General features: G+C 31.2%; 1 protein-coding gene and 1 long non-coding RNA gene across 4 annotated transcripts; both read left to right on the top strand.

The window, feature by feature from the left end:
• The first annotated feature begins 350 nt into the window (after positions 1-350).
• On the top strand, positions 351-3,655 carry LOC107887358 (uncharacterized). Of its 3 annotated transcripts, none has more exons than XM_016811560.2 (3): positions 351-532; positions 1,543-1,694; positions 1,792-3,655. In XM_016811560.2, exons 2-3 carry the CDS (start codon positions 1,550-1,552, stop codon positions 3,264-3,266), a joined length of 1,620 nt encoding a protein of 539 aa, XP_016667049.1. In that variant the 5' UTR covers positions 351-532; positions 1,543-1,549; the 3' UTR covers positions 3,267-3,655. The 3 variants fall into 3 exon arrangements, with proteins under 3 accessions (XP_016667049.1, XP_016667050.1, XP_016667051.1); XM_016811561.2 differs by having other exon boundaries at positions 373-670; XM_016811562.2 differs by having other exon boundaries at positions 373-1,135.
• Positions 3,656-18,431: 14,776 nt separating this feature from the next.
• LOC107888187 (uncharacterized) lies at positions 18,432-20,489 on the top strand. The gene is made up of 3 exons (XR_001681313.2): positions 18,432-18,522; positions 19,149-19,222; positions 20,441-20,489. It is a non-coding gene; the product is annotated as an uncharacterized lncRNA (long non-coding RNA).
• The last annotated feature ends 1,435 nt before the right edge of the window (positions 20,490-21,924 follow it).

Here is a 21,924-nt window from a genome sequence, read left to right as displayed (position 1 = left end):
TGTCATTTTTTCTAAAGAAATGGTAATTCTTTTTTTTTTTTTTTATAAATTTATAAACCTTTTATTATTATTTTATAAAATATATTATTTTTCATATTAAAGAAATAAATTTACAAAAAAAATGATAATTTTTTAAAAATTTATATGTTTTTCATTATTTTATAAAGTAACATTCTAATCGGTGCACCAACTAAATCCGTTGGTTGCACGGGTATACAAACTAGTATTATGATAAATTTAATTTGATTTCATTGTAAAAGAAATTAATGGACCTTACAGTAATTTTATATAGAACCGGACCGGTTTATCTTTAAAGGTCCAGGTGAATAACAAAGGACAAAAAATGCTGTTTGGGCATCGAAAAACCAAAATTAGTCCAATCCGGTTTTCTTAGTGGACCGCCTCGTATACAAAAGCCCCCGAACCGTATCCTCGCTTCCCATCGCCTCTTTACCCTCTTTCACGATCCCCAAATTAATCCGAAAATCGATCTCGGATTTTCTCATCGTTCTTCATCAAATCTGTAAATCACGTAATTATCTATTTGATTCTCGCTATTTTCTTTTGATTGATCTCTCTTTCTGTCGCAGCCGTTCAATTTTTGCTTCTCTAGGGTTAGGGTTATTCGATCTCCTCGATCGGGCCCTTTTTGTTGATCGATCTCTCATAGGTTTTGTTTCCTCTTCGATTTTTGTTGATTTCCCTTTGTGATTCGCTCTAATTTTGTCTGATTATTCTTGGTTTGTTTTTTTAGGGTTTAGTTTCTTCGATTCGTTAGGGTTCGTCTCTATGTGTGAATTCGTAGAGGGTTTCGGTGTTTTACGTGACCTCGAGATTGTCTACAAGAGTTTTATGCTGTCAATTCGTCGTTTCCTCGGCGAATTGGGAATTTAGGGTTAGGGTTTTCTTGTAAATTTAGGGCTTCAACCTGGTAGTCAAATTAATTTAGGGAAACGTCTCTTCCCATACTTGAATCAATTTTAGTGCCTAATTAAGTGCTTTCATCGTCTTAGTTGAGGCTTCCTAGGCTTTTAATTCTTCTCCACTTTTTTCCAGTTCAATTGAAGTTTCAATTCATCACAATTTAGAAGTAATTGACTCCACCTAACATAAATTTTTATCCATTTCATCATTAGTAAGTGGTTAATATGTTAATTCTTTCCTTTTATTATGCATTTGACTAAATTTTAATTTATTAACCTTGTTAGCTTTCCATGCAAAGTCAAATAAGTTAGTTTGCCTGTACTATGAATTGGTATGTGCATCATAATTAGCATTAGTACCATGGTGGTCCCAAGCACTATTGTATTTTTTTTTCTGTCTAAATGAGCTTCAGGTTAATTTATTTGTTTATTGCTTGTGTCAAGTGTTCTTTGACATAAGCTTGATGCTCCCTTTCTTAGTCTTCTATTTCATGTATTTTTCTGTCTTACTATGTGCCACTATGTTTTTTTCTGTATACTCTGTGATCGACATGCATCTATATCTTTTCTATTATTATTGTTTTACCTTATATTCATAATTAACATTTTTGTCCCGCAGGTTGTAAATGGGATTTAAGCGCCCTTTTGACAGTGAGGAGTTGCAGGAACTTCCTTTCAAGCATCCAAGACAGTTTGACAATAACAACAAATTGACTCAGTTTGCTGATACTATTTCCCATAGCTATACCCATCAGAATCCCCATATTTCAGGTAATGTGTTCTCTGGCTTTTCTGCTTGTTTTTATGGGAATGATTCTTATTCTGCTGCATGGTTTTATTATTGATGTGATCTTCCTCTTTGTGACAGTTGATGTTGAGGGTGGATTTCGTAAATGCCAATGGGATGAAGCATTTGAAACTGGTGGTCTTAATGATGAAAGACCTTTGGTTGATAAGGATTTTGAGACTAGTGCTCCCTTGTCTTTGATCACTAGCATTTCTAGTGAGGAAGATGTAGATACTGGGCCGGCAGCAATTTCACCTATTTCTCCAGAATATTTTGACTTTGATTTCCCAAGAAGAATGTTGGGCCCTGTTGAGGATGCCTATTCTTTACTCTTGGATCGGTCTCCCCGAAAACAGGTTCTGCTTGGGCCAAATCATCAAGCCAATGTTCCTTCATTGGGTAGGCACATAAAGGACAAATTTGTTCAGAATTGTGCATCAGACACCAATGATATTGGCTATGAAGAGATTATGATGGGAACATGTGTCATTCCAATGCCTGATTCAGATTTGTCCGCAAATGACAGTGGCAAAGTTGGTGCTGGAAGAACTGATTGTAGCTGCCTGGATGGGGGCTCATTCAGATGTGTGAGACAGCATGTCATGGAAGCACGGGAAAAACTGCGAAAATCCCTTGGGCATGAAAAGTTTGTGAAGCTGGGGTTTTATGATATGGGTGAGGATGTTGCATATAAATGGAGTGAGGAAGAAGAAGAGATCTTTCGTGAGGTTGTTTACTCTAATCCTGCATCCTTGGGTAAGAAGTTCTGGAAGCATTTCCCAATGGTGTTCCCATCACGATCCAAAAGGGAGCTTGTCAGCTATTATTTCAATGTCTTTATCCTTCAGAGACGAGCTGTTCAGAACAGATCCAGTATTCTGGACATTGACAGTGATGATGATGAGTGGCATGGAAGTCAGCAGGTTTATGAAGTTAAGGCTTCAGAGGAAGATGAAGACTCTTCTGCTATTGAGTCCCTTGCTGCTCAAGAAGGCCTGTCAAACCATGAAGGTGATTGTCTTGGAGATGATGACGACGATGGTAGTGATGATGATGATGATGATGACAGTGGTGACTCTGATAGTGGTAGCGGAGATGGAAATTATAGCAGTGCTGCAGCAAGAGGGGATTATGGTGTAAATCTTATGTTAAAAGGACCTATTGCAAAATCATTTGATGAGAGCAGGTTTGATCTTGTTTTTGAACAAACAAACAAAGATTTGGGACGAGTAGAGGATTTCAATGTACAGGATGACTCATGCATGTCTTTTGAGTTTCAGCCAAACATGGTTGACTCTCATAGTCTGATCGACACAAAGGCTGATTTGCATGATAGTCAAATGAAGACTGACCTTTGCAAGTGTATGCAGGCTAAAGTAGACGGGTCTACTGACCTGGTGAGCCATGTCTATTTATTGGATACCTGTGATGCAAAAATCTGGGACGCTAGATATCCTACAACTGCTACAGAAGGTATCGATCTCCAGCCTACATGCAACGTTATTGAGGAGATTTTTGGACAGGACACTTGGGATAACAAAATGAGAAATGAATAAGCACCTAATAATGGCTCTTGAAAAGTCCGAATCTTCTCCTTCGAGGAGGCTAAGACTTTCGGTTTTGACTCTTTCTTTTTTCTTGTTTACTCACAAGTTCATTTAGCAAATGTAATTTGCTTCAGCATGTTAAAAAGTGCTCTTAATGAGATCTTTTCTGCTTTTGTAAATGGCGTAGCAGCAAAGCACTCTTTTCTCTCTGTAGGGTCGGAAGTTGCCGCATGCAGGTAGTCTTTTCGTGAATTATTAAGCTGAAATTTGTTAGGAATCTTTTTGTGGGTAAAGTTGCAGGTAGTCAATGAATGACATTGATTTGTATAAAATTACTGCTAATACCTGGCTCTTGTATAGATGATTCATTAACAAAGTTATATGTATATGTTTGTTCAGAGGCTTTCATGCTTTCTTTTCTTCTTTCATGTTTTAATAAAAGAAAATAAAGTTGAAAATGCTACATCATTTCTGTGTATTATAATCTTTATTTTCTTAATTGTTCTCATACTAGGCTCTGCAGCTTGTTAGACTTTGATAAATGTGGAATCCATGCTTAGAGTTCATCGATAAATGATCCCGTAAGTCGGATTTGGTTGAATCACAGCTCGAGTATCAAACATCACTTGTCTAGATTTGACTTGTTCCAATTCAAAAAACCTAATTTGTCATTAAAAATTGATTTAATTATTGTCTATAAGATAATGTTGATATTGTAATTTAGCTGTCATAAGCTCACTCCCTCTCTTTTTTTAATGCAATCCCTCTCTTTTTTTAATGCAAGGTGTTGATAATAGAAATCTTTTTCTCCTCTATTTCAACAGAAAAATTTACATGTCTATTTATACTAAAATAGTAGGTCTAATCAAGGAAGCATAATCAATACATTAAATCAATAATTCCATGTTAACCTAATCTAATCCCAAAAATTAGTAATGAAATTAGTTGAGATAAGATATCAACACTGCCCCTCAAGTTGGTGCATAGATGTCACACATGCCTAATTTGCAAACAAATTATCATAGTTTTTGTTAGAGGCTACATGACTTAAGCCCAAGGTGCCGACAGTCAACTTTTCTTTGATGAAATGTTGATAAATTTCTATGTGCTTTGGTCGACCATGTTGTACTGGGTTTTAGGCTATACTGATGGTAGCCTTGTTGTCACAATATAAGGATAATTTTCCTTTATTAGACAACTTTTATTCCTCCATAACTTTTAATAACCATGGTAGCTCGCAAACACCTTGATCCATGGCTCTGTATTCTACCTCAGTGCTTGATCAAGCAACCACACTTTGCTTTTTGCTTCTCCAAGTGACTAAGTTTCCTCTCACAAGTGTGCAATATCTAGATGTAGACCTCCTATCATCCAGAGATCCAGCCCAATTTGCATCTGTAAAAGGTTTTATCTAGAGATAACAATGTTTAGAAAAGAGAAGATCTTTTCCTGGGACAAACTTTAGGTAGCGTATAATGCAAAAGACAACCTACATATGAGACTCTTGAGGATCATGCATAAACTGACTTACCAAATTGATTGCATATTTTATATCAGGTATAGTGTTGAAAGATAAATTAGTCTACCAACCAGTCTTTGATATCTTTCTTTATCCATTGACTCTCATATTCCAGCTTGCAACTTATGATTGCTTTCTATAGATGATTTTGCGGGTTTACATCCCATCATACTTGTCTCAGTCAAGAGGTCTAGGATGTATTTTCTTTGAGATATGAAGGTTCCTTTCTTTGATCTGGCAACTTCAATTCCCAGGAAATATCGCAACTTTCCTAAATCTTTTATTTTAAATTCTTAACCCAAATATTGTTTCAGTCAATCCATTTATTCCTCATCGTCTCCTGTCATCACTATGTTATCAACATATACAATAAGAAGAGTGATCTTACCATTGCGATGTTTCATAAAAAGGGTATGATCAACATTGCTTTGTTGATAACAAAAAGTGATCATAGATTTGCCGAGTCTGTCAAACCATGCTCTGGGAGATTGTTTCAATCCATACAAGGCGTTTTTCAATTCGCACACCTTCCTTTGCATTTTTGCATTATCAAATCTTGGAGGAATCTTCATATATACTTTTGTCTTCTAAATCTCCATGTAGGAATGCATTCTTCACATCAAATTGTTGTAGGTTCTAGTCAAGGTTGGCAGCACAAGATAACAAAATTCTGATGGTGTTCATTTTGGCAACAGGGGCAAACATCTCTTGATAGTCTATTCCATAAGTTTGAGTGAAACCTTTAGCAACCAATCTGGCTTCGCACCTTTCGATCGAACCATTAGGCTTGTGTTTTACAGTAAACACCCATTTGCATCTTACCAAATTCTTGTCTACTAGAGGAGTTACTAGCTCCCAAGTCTCATTCTTTGCTAGTGCCTTCATTTCTTCAACCACAACTTCTTTCCACTTGAGATCTTCGAATGCTTCATGCCAATCCTGTGGAATAGACACAAAGGTTAAAGACAAAGCAAAAGCTTTATAGGAAAGTGACAATGAGTCATAAGAGATAAAGTTAGACATAGGGTGTCTAGTACAATATCTAACACTTTTTCTTTGGGCAATAGGTTAATCTAAATCATTTGAGGGTAACTCACTAGAAGAGAAGATTCTTGGCACATAGTAGGTTGCGTGATGGCTTCTTCTATTTTAAGCCTTCTTGAATACTTCTTTAAGTCCAGTTTGTCCAAACGCCCAACAATCTCCTTTTGAATAATAGTCTCCCCCTGAGTAGTAGCTTCCCATTGAACAATGGTGCTTTCTGGAACAGTAGTCTCCCCTTAAACAGTAGCTTCCCCTTGAACAATGATGTTTTTTAGAATAAGGTTTTCAATAGTTAATGAGTCAGGTATCACTTCTTCTTTCTCATTATTCTCCCCCTAAAAAGGTGATTAAGTTGTACCACAAAAGGGCTCAGTTTTTTGGAATGTAACATCCATACTAATGAAAGTTCTTCGTGAAGGAGGATGATAACAATTGTAACCTTTCTTTGTTGGAGAATACCCAATGAACACATATTTAAGACCTCGTGGATCTAATTTTCCAGCTTTCCGATCATGGACATAACAGACATATCCAAATATCCTAAGAGGAACAGTATAGTTATTTTTACCTTACAAAGTTTCCAAGGGACTTTTGAAATTAAGGGTTCTAATTGGCATTCTATTAATAAGGTAAAAAGATACAAGAATTGTGTCCCCCCAAAATGGTTTTGGAAGGTTCATGGAAAACATAAGAGATCTGGTGACTTCTAGCAAATGCTTGTTTTTCCTTTCAACAACCCCATTCTGTGAACTAGTATTGGGACAAGTTGTTTGATGAATTATCCCATAAGACTCCAAATAGGTATCAAAATTGTACTCTATACCATTGTTAGTTCTGAAAAACTATATTTTAGCATCAAATTGAGTACACACCATTTTATAAAAAAGACTGAAAGCATGTAACACATCATTTTTCGATTTTAGCAAATACACCCAAGTCATCCTAGTGCAGCAATCAATAAAAGTAACAAACCACTGATTACCAGATAATGGTGTATGTCGAGTTGGTCCCCCAAGCATCAGAATGAATGGTCATAAAAAGAGTATTTACTTCTATTATTTCTCAAAGGATAAGAATTTTAGTGTGTTTAACAAACTCACAAGCTTCACAAAACAATAAATCAAACCGAGTCTTTGAAAATAATCTGGGATATAACTTTTCCATAACAAAAAATGATGGGTGTCTTAACCGCTTATGCCACTGCATTATTTCTTGGTTGATAACCTTATTACCTCTAAAAAAAAAGGCTTGAACAGATTCAATACTTCTCTCCAACATATATAAGCCATTATGCAATCTACCACTGCCAATCTTCTTCCCTATTTAAAGGTCATGGAATATACAATGATCAGGAAAAAACTCAATTTTGCAGTTTAAGTTATTTGTGATGGCACTAATAGATAAAAGGTTAACCGGAACACGAGGCACATGTAGTATAGAGGATAGTTTAATATTGAGTGTACTATTGACAGAACCTGATCCAGTTACGAGAGCAAAAGACCCATCGACTATCTTGACATTTTCTTTTGTTTGACTTGGGAATTAGTTTAAAAAACTATTAGTGGAACCTGTAATGTGTTTATTCGCACCAAAATCAATAATCCATGAGTCAGTATTAATCTGAGTATTAAAGGCATTACCTAACTTTACAAAATTGAATGTTGGATTCGTAGGGTTATCGTAAATAATAATTTTTCTAATTTTGTCATTTTTTTCTCTAAAAAAAATACACCACGATAGCCAATAGTAGTAAGGAAGATCGGAGAAACACCAACAAAACCAATGGTGGTGGTCGAAAAATTAAATTCGACGAATATGAACTGGATGTGCCGACACGTGAGAAAGTACGTTGAAGTTGTGGGTGATGCATGAGAGCCACGCGTAGTGGTCACTGGATTTTGAGTTTTCGCCAAAGATGAGACTGCGACTTTGTTGAGGGGGTGGTGAGAAAAAAAAGACCCTAAATCTGGATTCTCAAGCTTTGATACCATGTTAATAATAGGAATCATTTTCTCTTGTATTTCAATAGAAAAAATTATATGTCTATTTGTACTAAAAGAGTAGGCCTAACTACGGAAACATAATCAATACATTAAATCAATAATCCTAATTTTAAGCTAATCTAATCCCAAAAAATTAATAATGAGATTAGCTGAGATAAGCTTTCAGCACAGGGAACTAGGACTCGGTACGACATTGGAGGAACCTCAGACTAGCATCTCGTTTTTTTATTCTTATTTTAAAGTTTCCATTCAAAGTTTTCCTTAATCTCTTTTAGGGTTGTAATTACTAATTATTTCTTACTTTTATATCTTAGATTTGGAATTGTTTAGCTTATTAATTCTAAGCATGATACTTAGTTAATGCTCTGATAATTGCATGCTATTTGGTTTAGAAAACTATTATTCTTAATAATATTTTCTACTGCTTTATAAATAATTTAAGTTTTGAAAAGTCTTTTTAACTATAATCGTTTTTCAAAACTTCACGTCAATAACATTGTAATTGAATTGCTAAGCAAAGTCGGTTTAATTAATAAATGTTTTCCTTTAAAACAGAAGAGCGATTTTCATACAATCCAACTCAGAGCAAAAGAATGGCTTTACCGAATCACTTCGGTGATCAATATAACGCCTTCGACTTAGCCGAAACTCCTAGGTCGGATCTGGAGTGTTATAGAATTTCTTTCCAATTTGATGATCGAATATTTTTGGAACCTAAAACTTTTCTCCTTTGGTTTCTTATGGCTTTGCGCGGTTGAAGGGATGAAAAGATGGTAAGCTTCCACTATTTTTACCTTATATACTTTAATTAATCTTTAATTAACCTAGATTAATTAAATTAACCTAACTTAATTAACATAAATAAAATTTTCATTATCAATAGTGGGGAGATTCCATCATCAAGCACTATCTCCTATTGAAAAATGGTTTATTTATCACCTTAGACCTTTGGTTAATTTCTATTCAAGTCCTCAAGCCTTTCGTCAATTAAAAATCTATAGCAATTGGACTTTACAATTTACTCTTTGAACCTTAAATTAACTATCATTCAACAAAATTATTAGACCAAATTTTAATATATTTTTATATCATTCTCATAAATATTAATATTTAATATATACAGACTCGGTTTATGGAAATGGGGTTCCAAAACTATAATTTCCATTACTACTGAAAATTGGACCGTTACACATTATTACCATTTTAACTCTTTCATGTGAGTTGCCAAGTTAAAGCTCAACTTATAGTTTGATAACTTATTAATAGTTTTCCATTATGCATGTGTTTTTCAATTTTGGCATTTGATTCATTTATGAATTTTACCTTTCAATTTTCAATTTTCATCCCTAAGGGCTTACCCGATTATTAACTTACCTTAATTGCGCATTAAGACTTTCAATTAAATTACAATTATTGGGACATATTATTATGTCATATTCTTATTGGCTTATTCCCTGTCAATTTTTTATAGTTCATATAATTTATTAGCTTCTTATTACATACCATCCTCGGTACTCATTACTTATGTTCATAGCCAATCTTATTAATCAATTTTTAGTTAATTACGCCTTGAATAGACTTAGAAACAAGGGTTGGATACTCGGGACTAATCGACCAATACACCGTAATATAGAAATGTCGTAACGTTAGTGTCCGAAGACCAAATTAGAATTGCATCAAAGTGCCAAAAATTGAAGCACCCAAGTGTTGGAAAAATTGCTTTTATGGGAACTTTGAAGCATATTCTCAATAGGTAAGGGTGGAGAATTGAATCATAAAATTATGGTTTCATATCTACTCCATGAGACCTTTACAACGGTATATCTATGCTCAAAATGGTTGAGTGATGAATAAGAAATTGATGCTCAAAATAAGCTACTTGGAAATATTATTGAGGAAAAGTAAAGGTTTAAATCCCACATTGGTTAAATACCAAGTGTGAGGTGTGTTTATATATGTGAACATTCTTAACGGGTAATTGAATGACTAAGCTTAAAATCTTGTCTTGCGCGTAGAGGGGTGCAGGTCCAAACCCGACGAGGTTGGGGTGCACCCTCACGATGTGGGCAACGAGAAATGTCCGGACCAGTCGGGCCCAAATGGGCCTACGAATATTTTAGCCCAACACGAATTTATTTTCCTCAGCAGACATAAGCTGCTTATTTAAGGATACTTATCTTATTGATTTGATCCCAATAAATTTTTTAATCAAATTGATTTAATGGCAGATTTTGTGGATATTTTTTTTCCAAAATTTCAACATTCTCCATGCCTATAAAAGGCCATGATTTCTTAAGTATTTTCACAAGAAAATACTCTCTAATATTTTTCTCTTATTGAAACTCTGTTGCTCTCTAATCTCTTCTTTTTCCTCTTCATATTTTCAAACATTCACGTAAAAGAAAAAGACTTTGTTCGTTGTAAAGGTGCTACTACTTTGATCACTGCTGTTGTTGTATCCTGGGAGACATTCAATCAATGTTACTCCAAGTATCGTAGGAGCGGCCGAATCTGTCTTAAGGAAACTGTGTTTGACAGGCCTCAATGTTTCGTAAAATCTCTATTCTTTCTTCTTTATTTCAACTTTGTATTACGATTTTGTTTGATTTTCATATTTCACAATTTAATTATAAATTGTTCCATTTATATTTTATGTATATAAGTATTTTTTTATATTTATCTATTTTGTTTCGCTAATGTGTGTATTGTCTAACACCAGGTACTAATAATAAGAGTATTGAAGTACTAATAATAGGAGTCCGTTATTGGCATGCCAATCTTATCCTAACTGACTCTCTAATCTACTAGAGCTTCATTTATCAATGCTGTTAGTCATAAGCTTTTATTTATAGTAATTATTCATTTTAGTGTTGATTTTCATGATTTATGCTACTATAACATAATTCAGTGACAATTTCATGGCTATGTGATCATAATAGAATTTAATAGAAATCTCACTTCATATATTATGTCAATATCGTTTCACTCACGAACATGGTTTTTAGTCATTTCAAGTCTTTCATTTCAATTTTTAACATTTATATTGTAGGTAGGCAATCTTTTGCCTAACTCTACATATAGGCACCAAATTGTCATTCCATACACATTTGAGCTTTCCCTTTTAATTACTCCATATACAATTTTTGATGTTTAGTGTTTCATATCATTTTATGGCCATTTTGGTATTTTAAGCTTATATTGACACTTGTCAACTTAAAGTAGAACTTTACATTTTCATATATATTTTTGGTCATAATAGCCTTATGCAATCCTTCTATAATGATAGTATGGTTCATACATATACATACATATCTTATCAAGCTTTAGTTACTTCCATGGAAACCTTAACATCCTTTTCACATAATTGCCTAACAATACTTCTCATGGCCACTTATGACAACAATTTACATTTTATTAACTTATTTCATCACATTATGCCATGGGATTTCACACTAATATTAACACTTAATTATAACATTAACTTCATAAACCCTAAGCTTACTAACTTAGGGGAAAGTTGAGTATCCATGATACTTACCTTGATGGATGTTTTACAACACTTAATCAAGCTCTTATGAACACCAATCCATCATAAATAAGCTTAGACATCCTCAAATCATTGTTTCCTCATTTCCATAAAACCAAAATATAAAAAAAATGTAATTTTTTCTAAGTTTTTTCGTATCATTTCTCAACAATTATCAAACTAAGAGGGGTGTAAGAAATCATTTCTTACCATTGTTGAAGTTTTCTCACTCTAGCTTCACATAATCTCAACAAAGTTCTATAAATCATAAGTTGAAATTAGTGAAACTGTAACACCCCTAACCCGTATCCGTCGCCGGAACAGGGTTACGAAGCATTACCGAAACTAACAGATCATATACAAACATTTCATATCATTTCTTATTTATATAAGAAATCAATAAAAAACAATCATATTGTCTCTTATATCAACCCTCGAGGCCCAAAATATGCAATAGAAATAAGTCGGGATTAATCCGATTACTCAGAGAATTTTTAGCAAAATTTCAATATTTTTTCTAGGTGCAGGGTACACATGCCTGTATGGTTAGGCCGTATGGCTCACACGGTCTAGAGACACACTCTTGTTTCAGGTCGTGTGGACATTCGAAATAGGGACACATGACAGTGTCCCAGCCTGTGTCCAAATTAGGGTGGTTACTGACTTGGGTCACACAGCCAAGTCACACGCCTGTGTGCTAGGCTGTGTGTAAGTGCAGGGGTCATACGGCCAAGCCACACGACCGTGTGCCAGGTCATGTGAAAAATCCTGAGCATTCTGTTTTGAATTTTTAAAGATGCAGGGGACACATGGCCAAACCACATGCCTATGTGCTAGGCCATGTGTCATACACGGCTGAGACACACGCCTTTGTCTCTGCCTGTGTGGACAAAATAAGGCCATTTCCTAGCCTTATTTCTCACCCAATTTGTCTTCCACCTACAATGACATTTTAACACATTTCCAAGCCAACACAAAACATTCATATCAAGCAAAAATCAAGTTTTATACATGACATATCATCACATGTGTTCATGTTTCAAACTTAACTAATTGACCTAATTCACATAAATGCATGTTTTTATCAAATATGTTAGTTTAATCCAAACATCCACATGATTTTCATCATTTTAACCATTTCAAACACACATGTCAAACATGCTTAAACTATGTTTATACATAACAAAATATACTAAATACAAGCCATACAAATGGCTAGTTTCAACCAAATCTTTTACATGCCATCATTGGCTAATTTAACCTATACATGCCATTATAAGCAAAATTAATTTGCTATATATATACTGAGAAGTCCAAGGGATAGTGTGATGTGGCTCCGACCAAATTCCAACCTTTACGAGCTTCAAAGTACTATAAAACAGAAGAAATAAAACAAAGTAAGCTTTCAAGCTTAGAAAGTTTGAATAACATGAAATTAACTTACCAATTAATTTACATTTAAGGTAAGCAAATAAATATGTTCAAGCCAAATTGGCCATTTTCCTATACACATATCCTCATCAAGCATGTTAGTCATGTAATTCACATGAATATCAATAAACAAGTATGACCTTATCATTAATCAAATTTCCTTATTCATGTACTTTCCATATCATGTATTCGAACTTCATAGACAAGTCATGTTCATGTGGTCAAATATATGTCCATAATCTTTCATCATAAATTTATATTGTCATTTATCATAACTTTATCGTTGAACCACTTATAATATCAATAGATAAATGGTTAGTACAAACAAAGTGTACATGCTATATTCCATCAATTCATATTCAGGAATGCTCATTGAGCATTTAAAACAGGAAGCTCTTCCAAGCCAAATAACAAAAAGCTCATGTGAGCTTGTAACGGGAAGCTTATCCGGGCTTAATAACAGGAAGCTCATAAGAGCTTAAATCAGAAAGCTCATGCGAGCTTAACGGGTAACTCCGAAGAGCTATTATCAGGAAGCTCATGAAAGAGCTTTTAAACGGGAGGCTCCAGATAGCCATATATCGAGACGCTCAGAAGAGCTGTGGTGTGTCCGCAACACATGCAGGATCACTATCAATCAGAATGCTCATAAGAGCATATAAACGGGAAGCTTGGAAGAACCATTTATCAGAAAGCTCAAGAGAGCTTATATCGGGATGCTCATGTGAGTTATAACGGGACGCTCTTGCTAGCTATGGTGTGTTCGCAACATGTGCAGAACCACAACCACTCTAGAAACCCTGTCCATCTAATTTCATTTGTTCAACTGGGATTTATTTCTTGTCAGACATTGTCGGATATGTGATCATACTTAACAATTATACAAATTACATACATATAAATCAAACATATCACATAAATATACAATTTAGTTATACGAACTTACCTCGACAATGTTCGTGTTTGTAAGGTACTAATCCGATACTTTTTATTTTCCTCGATCCAATTTCGTACTAGGTCTATCCGGATCTATACGAGTAAATTTAGCTCAATTTAATATGATTTATATTCAATTCAATTTAGTTCACATCCTGGGAATAATGGTAATTTTTCCCCTATACTTTTAATTAATGACAATTTCGTCCCTAGGCTCGGAAAATAAAATTCATGCAATTTAATTCTTATTCCAAGCCTAACCAATTTTTACATATAACATTTACAGCCCATGTAATTCATAAAATTCAAAATTTTTCCATGAATTTTACATCTTTACAATTTAGTCCCTAAATCACAATTTCATGAAAATTCACTTTATAAAAGTTGTTTATCTATTAACAACCTTTCATTTTCTATCATAAATTTCATAATTCATGCATATTCATCCATAGAAAAATCCTAATACTTTAATAACTTTACAAATTAATCTCCAAGATAGCTAAATTAAACTATTACGATCTCGGAAATATAAAAATTATTAAAAATGGGACTTGAATACTCACCTAATTGACCAAATAAGTTTTCTCTTTCTTTAATTCTCCATGACTAGGGTTTCCATATTTATTTGGGAAAGATGATGATAAAATCATGATATTTTCTTTATTTTATTATTTATCATCTTTATTTTTTTATCTTTCCAATTTTATCCTTTTCTTTTTCTAATTTTCCATGGATGAATCATCAAACTTATCTACTAACTCCTCTTAATGGTCTATTTTCCATATAAGGACCTCCAATTTTGAATTCCATAGCTATTTGATACCTATAGCTACTATAACTCAACTTTTGTATTTTATGCAATTTGGTACTTCATCAAATTAGACATGGAATCGGTAAAATTTTCTTAACAAAATATTATACGACATTCCTATCATAATGCAAACTATGCAATAATATTAAAATAATTTTTTTTACAGACTTGGATTTGTGGTTCGAAACCACTATTCCGATTTCACTAAAAACGGGCTGTTATAGGCTGATAATGATAATGAGTTTAAGAGGTGATTTCCATAGAGATTTTAACAAAATCTTAAGGTGGGTAGTGAAAATTTTGAAATAAAATGAAGAAATGAGCAAGGAAAAGGAGAAAAGAAAAATGAAAACAACGGTGGCGGCTGATTAGTAGAGAACAAAAAGAAAAAGATGAGCTGATGGGGTTCATCCCCTATTTAAAAATATCCTTTCATGGGCCCAGGACCCAAGTCCATCCATTCATGTTCAATTTCTTTAAATTGTGGCCCAAATCTTTAAAATGAGGTTCCAATTATTTAAAACAATTCAAGATACTAAATATCATATTAAAATATTATTTCCACCATAAAAGTCTAAAAAATTTACCAAATTAGCCTCTTACAATAAAATTACTATTTTGTCCTTTTTGTCATTTTTAACTATTTCTTCTCAAAATTTGATACTTGGAGCAATTTAAGCCCCTCATCATAAATCTTTAACATAATTTCATAAGTGGTAAAATTTGCACTTTAGCTCTTCTTTCGACAAAAATGGAAACATTAAACAATTTAGTCCCTATACTATTCAATTTTTTCAATTTAGTTCCAAAAGTGATTTTCATCACACCAAAACACATTTCAATTTGTTTCATGTTAAATAATACGCAATAATCAATATTTTTCAAAATTTATGATTTGGTCTTTTTTTTATATTATCAACTTTACAACTCTTTCCAGATATTTCCAAAGCCAATATCAAATTCCAATTTGTTTCATGTTAAATAATACGCAATAATCAATATTTTTCAAAATTTATGATTTGGTCTTTTTTTTTATATTATCAACTTTACAACTCTTTCCAGATATTTCCAAAGCCAATATCAAATTCCTTTCATGAAATTTCCTATCTGTGTCATTTCCATAATTTTTCTCATAATTTTCTTGATATTCGAGCTTAGAATTATGCCTCGTATTATTGGAATTATTTGAGGCATTACAAAAACACTTTATATAAGATCATTTAACATTAATTCATCATGTTTATGCATGTAATTTAATGTGATTGAATTCCAAATTATTAGTTAAATGAATTGAGTTAGTCTGAGTTGCTTCGGCAATATAATGTGACATCACACATTCAAATTTGGTGATCGAGTCAGGTGTGAGGGTGTCACAATTTTTTTAAAAGAATTTTTTTTGTTCAATTTTGAAAATGCTCTTGTAGCACATCCCACTTGTACTGTACATCGAAATAAGTGTGGGGTGTTATATTGCATACCGCATTTAGTAAGCAAAAACAATGCTCCAAACAGCTAGAGCCCCCTCCAACGGCTCTATATTTATCCTAATTAATGAGAGGCCATAAATACGATCCAAAAACAATCAAATGAAGACAAGAAACAAGCTTGCAAACATCAAAGAGAAAAATTCCAAATCGTTCACTTATTATATTCCAACTTCATTCAAAAACATTTGTTGGGTTTAGTTGTATCTCTTTATACAAGCGTTTTATTGTATTTGTGAGAGCTAATAATTGTACATTCCAATGTAGTAGGTTTCACATTACTGCATACCATTCCAGTAACAAACTAGGATGACAATTTCTCTTTACTGCACCAGTGTAAATTTCGGCTCATGTGGTTGCATCGACTTGTTCCTGGCAATTTTGTTTGCATCGATTGGAACATAGCGCACCAATCACTGTATAGATAATGTTTAAAAATAGATAAAATTAATTTTTTACCAACTTTAATTTTTTTTTACTAACCAAATTTAAATTTAAACTTTAACCAAGGTAAAGGAGCAACTTTAAAATTTAAAGTAGAAAGTTAATAAATAAAAAAAAAGTAAAAATATATATATAACAAACAAAGTAAAGAAAAAAAAGACAATTTTTAAAACCTTTACGAACACAACTTTATGGGTATGCTTTTATTAAAATTTCACTTTATATATTTAGTATGAGATGATTTTATTGTAGGTTTTTTTAAATAATGCTATGGATAATTTTGTTGTTGAATTGTGGAATGTTTTTTTCCTTATTTACTTTAAATTTGTTAAATGATGAAATTTTATTTATAAAGTTTATTGATAATTCTTGTATATAATCAATTAATATTTTTATATTTAAAACTATTTAATCTAATTCATTTGATATATTTAAATATTTGATATATTAAATTTTAAAAAAAAATCAATAAATGTGAAACGGTACCCGAAACAGACTGGTACCCATTCGTATTAGTTTCAGTAGATAAATGGTATTGCCATCAATGCGGTACTAGCTACCTTGGTATATTCACCTTTGAGAGGTTTTATATTCATTCTTATTTCTTTTCTTTTTTCAGGGATTACTTAAGTTTTTTTTATTTAGAAAACCTTCAAGGGCACTGGTACTCTCTTATCAAGTTAAAAGATAGAGATTTTATAAATATTATATCTTGTCCTAAAACGGTACCAGTTAATTAATTGGGAAACATCCTTAGTTAAGAAAAGCTAAGGTAATAGAGGTAGGCAATTAAACTCGAACTACTCTAAATTTCTTGTATCATTATTTTTTGCTTTCATTTTCTTAAATAGTAAATACCAATTCGTCCCCTTTGATGTAATTTGAGCTTGACAAGATACAAATTCTTACATTTAAACATAGTAAATGAACCATAATCATAATTTAACTTAAAATAATCAACGTCTAGCATAATTATTTCTCATTTGATTTAATAAAATTTTTTATTTTTTGAAAGTTTGCTTTTAATTAATTCAAATGATTATCCTTTTCTTTTTACCCAAAACGAAGCGGGGGATAACAAACTAATACTAGTCATTAGTACAAGAGATAAAATAACAATTAGCCTCTAATTTTGGTAATTTTTTCACCTTGATTTTTGAATCCCTTTGTAACAACCCAAACATTAAGGTTATTAGAAAAGTGTATTTTCGGGTCACTGTTTCTGAAAAATGGATTAGAAAATATTTATTAAAAATATTTTGAAGTTAATCGAGTGGTTAATTAGAGTTTTAATTAAGTGAATTTAGCTTAATTAAGAGTAATTAGAAAAAATAACTAAATTAAATAAAGGATGAAAGTTGAATTGTAGATTAAAAGAAAATAAAAAGGACCAAATAGGCAATTATGCCTAATGTATGAATTTAGGCGGCAAAAGATGGAAGAGTCTAGGATTTTCTTATATTAATTAATTAATTTATTATTATGGTTATTATTATTTAATTGATATTAAATTATTATATTATAAAATAAATTGAAATAAAGATAAATGTATGATGATAAAATTGTACAAGTGTAATATATGTATTTGAACACTTGGAATATTATAATTGTATATTTACTTAATTTTAGAATAAAAGATATTTATTAATTAAATAATTAAATAATGAGATTTTTGTTTGATAAATAAAGAAAAGAATGACAAATGTATGGTATGTATAATGACATGTGTAATATTAGTATACATATATTTATAAAATTCATATATATTTACTTATTATATAAGTATATTATTAAATTATTAAATATATATATATAGATATAAAAGAAAAGAAAAACAAGTGTATAAAAATGATTGGTACAAGTGTTAAATAAATATTTGTTATTAAATAGATTTTTAATATAGTTATTATTGTCATTATATATATATATATAAAAGAAACAAAAGAAAGAAACAAAAAGAATTAAAAGAAGGAAAGAAACAGAATAGCAGGGGACGAAACAGAGAAGCGAGAAAGGAAGAAAAGAAAAAAGGGAAAAATAAAGTTTTAAAGGTTCCAAGTTAATTTGGTAAGTCAATTTAGCCCCTTTTTTTATGATTTTTGAGTTTTTGGAATCCTAGAGATAAATACTACTTGTTTTAAGTGGAAATTTTGAAAGTTATGAGATTTCTAAGCATGGTTCATGTTGAAGAAAAAGATAAATTAAGGATGGAATTGAATAAATTTTAAGTTAGAATTAAGAAAGGATTAAATTGTAAGTTAAGCTATAAGTTTTGTATTAGAGGGATTAAATTAAAAGAAATTTTAAATTAGAGTTATATTATGAATACTTGATAGTTAGGATGAATATGGAAGAAAATGAATAGAATTGAAGTATGAAATAAATATATGAATTTTCAACTAGCAAGAGTTTTATTGGGTTTTTCACACAGGAAGAAAAAGAAAGAAAGAAAAGAACTAAGTTATCTGGATGAAATATGAAGCTCTTGTTGAAACTAGAGCAATAAAGTAATATATTTGGATGAAATATAAAGTTATTGATGAAGCCAGAACAACAAGTAATAATTTCGGATAAAGTATGAAGAAAATTTGGGAGTTGCAACCAAACGAACATTAGGCATAAATTGAGTAGAAATTTAATTAATTATTTAAATTAATACTGTAATTAATAATGTAAATTGTTGTTATTTTTAGCTAACAAGGAAAACGAGGCATCGACATCTAAAGGAAAAGAAAAGATCGTTGAGGAGTTAGCTAAAAAAAATATGGTTTGTATTTCTATAATCCGAACTCAGTCATTATTTGTTATATTTATATACATATGACAATTGTTCGTTTAGAATTATGATGTTTTACAATTGAAATGGATTGATTTTAGTATGTGATGAATTTATCAAATTTATATTGATTGAAATCATTTTGATTGAATTTATATTGATTGAAATATATAATATATATATGATTTATGTAAAAATTTGAATATTGAATGAATGTTATATTGAAAAATTATATTGATTGGAATATGAGGGAATTGATATGAATATATGAGATTTGTGATAATTGGAGATTTGATATTGAAAAGTGAATTGAGTTGTATTGAATTATGAATTAATTTGAATAATTGAAATATATTTGTTGAATTGAATGAAAATGTATGAAATTGTGAATATGTGTGAATATATGTAATTATTAGAATGGTATATTGATGAAAGATTTATTAAATTGAGAAAGTAAATCAAATACCCTATTAACAGTATCGGACCAGATTGGATACAAATGGCATGCCACTGGATTTGTGATGTGATGAGGAGATTTGTAGTTCGGCCGAGAAGATGTTTCTGTTATTATATACTTCAGTTTATCCAAAGAGGCATTTAATGCCTTATTGTTGTGTTTGGGAGGATATGATATACTGGTGTGTTATGGAGGATTTATAATATTTCGGGTGTGTTTGGGTTGGATATTCTGGTGTGTTTGGGAGGAATCCGTGTATCTATCAGAGTCCGAGTCTTGTTAATAGGGGTAAATAAGTGAAAAGATAAATCGAGTGAATTTGATTGATTGAGTTATTGGAATGAAATGAGAAATTGAATTGAGAATTGAAATTGAGATATGAGATTGAAAACATGAACCAAAAGGTTCATGAAATGAGTGAAGTTCAAATGGATGATGATTGATGTTAGAATGAATTAAAATGGTATATTGTTAAGAAGTAAAGTGTGAATACAAGTGAATTGTGAATATATTGTAAAGAATTTATACGGTAAGCAAATGAAAAGAATTGAGCAAATATGTTGTTGTGTTTGTTATATGGCTTGTATAGAATTTGTATGGTAAGTAAATGAAACTTATCTATAAAATAAATAAATGAATAGTTATATTTGTTATTGTGATTTTAAGTTTAATTTTTATATTATCAAGTGTTCGGATTATATAAATACCACTGAGTATACCATACTCAGCATACGGTTTATTTCCGTGCGCAGGTTAAGTAAAGATAGAACGTTGAATCAGCATCCCAGGTCGATCCCGAATTCAATGAGGTAAAGTGTGTTAATTATGGGTAATGGCATGTACCTAGGATGTCTTATGTGTGTGTCATTTTGAAATTGTAAATGTAAGGATGAAATAAATAAATTTACGTTTGGTTATGGTATAAAATAGGATTTGACTAATTTGGTATGAATTTGAATTTTTGTGAGACAATGTCAGATTGATTTTGGAATTCCCTATTCTGAATTGGGAAAATCATTAAAAATTGTATAAAAATAATTATCGGCTATAATTTATATGCTTAGAATCTTTAATGAGTTTATTTTCAAGAAAAATAAATGGGAACATCATCTGAGTCCTATGCTATGAGATAATTAAATTTTAGTAAAGAAAGGTCGAAGCTGTCAAACAGCAGACCAGGGGTAACTTTGAAGAATAAATTGTAATAACTAGCTAAATCAAAAATTCTAAAAATTTTATGGTAGAAAGGTATACGAGTCTAGTTTTAACAAAAATTAACAGAACTTAATTTGGAGTTTCATAGCTCGAGTTATAAATATTTTAGTGACTGCTTTTCAAGAAGACAACTTTGACATAAACATAAGAAAATAATGGAATTGTGTGTAATTATTCTGTAAACTCCGGTAATGCTCCATAACCCTCTTCTGGTGACGATTTGGGGTTAGGATGTGTTACACCCTTTTTGTCTAAATTAGTCTAAGAACTTTTAGTTTTTCTCATTTTAGTCCATGAACTTGGATTTTGATAAAGTATGATGATGCGACAGAATGAGATTATGTTGCATCACCAATAGAAAGTTTTTAATATTTTTCGAGATTTTTTATTATATATATTAATTTTTTAGATGATAATGGAGTATAATATCATAATTTCATATCATCATATCTTTATAGAATTTAGGTTTAATATCAATATTGAAAAAAGTTACTTAGTGACTAAAAAAAAGAAAGAAAACAATCTTGTTAGTATTTTATTATTATCCTTTATAAAAAAAGAGTTTACAAGAAAAATATAATAATTTATTTAGTCCTCCAACTTTATAATAAAAAGTCATTTTAGCCTTTCATTCAAAATTTCATCTTTTTTAGTCTTTAAACTTATGTTTTTTGTCAAATCACTTCAAAATGGATGGAAAAATTAATATATATATATTTTAACTTTGCTAATGTCGCATATATGTGGATTCCTATGAGGATGACACATTAGCATTTAATTAATTTATTAAATTTTAAAATTTTTTAAAAATATCTTTAAAAATTTAAAAACTATTAAAATTATTAAATAAGTATAAAAATATAAAATATATTGTTTAATGTTTTTAAATTTTTTTAAAAAATAATTAAATGCAGACATGTCATCCACAAGATTTACGTTAGTATTTTTTTTTAAAAATAATCTTATTATAGGTTTTAATAATATCTTTTTTTTAAACAATACCTAGAACTACTCATAAGCC

This window comes from Gossypium hirsutum, chromosome A03 (genome assembly GCF_007990345.1).
Source record: "Gossypium hirsutum isolate 1008001.06 chromosome A03, Gossypium_hirsutum_v2.1, whole genome shotgun sequence".
Taxonomy (NCBI): domain Eukaryota; kingdom Viridiplantae; phylum Streptophyta; class Magnoliopsida; order Malvales; family Malvaceae; genus Gossypium; species Gossypium hirsutum.
Note: the sequence above shows the minus strand (reverse complement) of the source record. Positions and strands in the feature narration are given on the sequence as shown.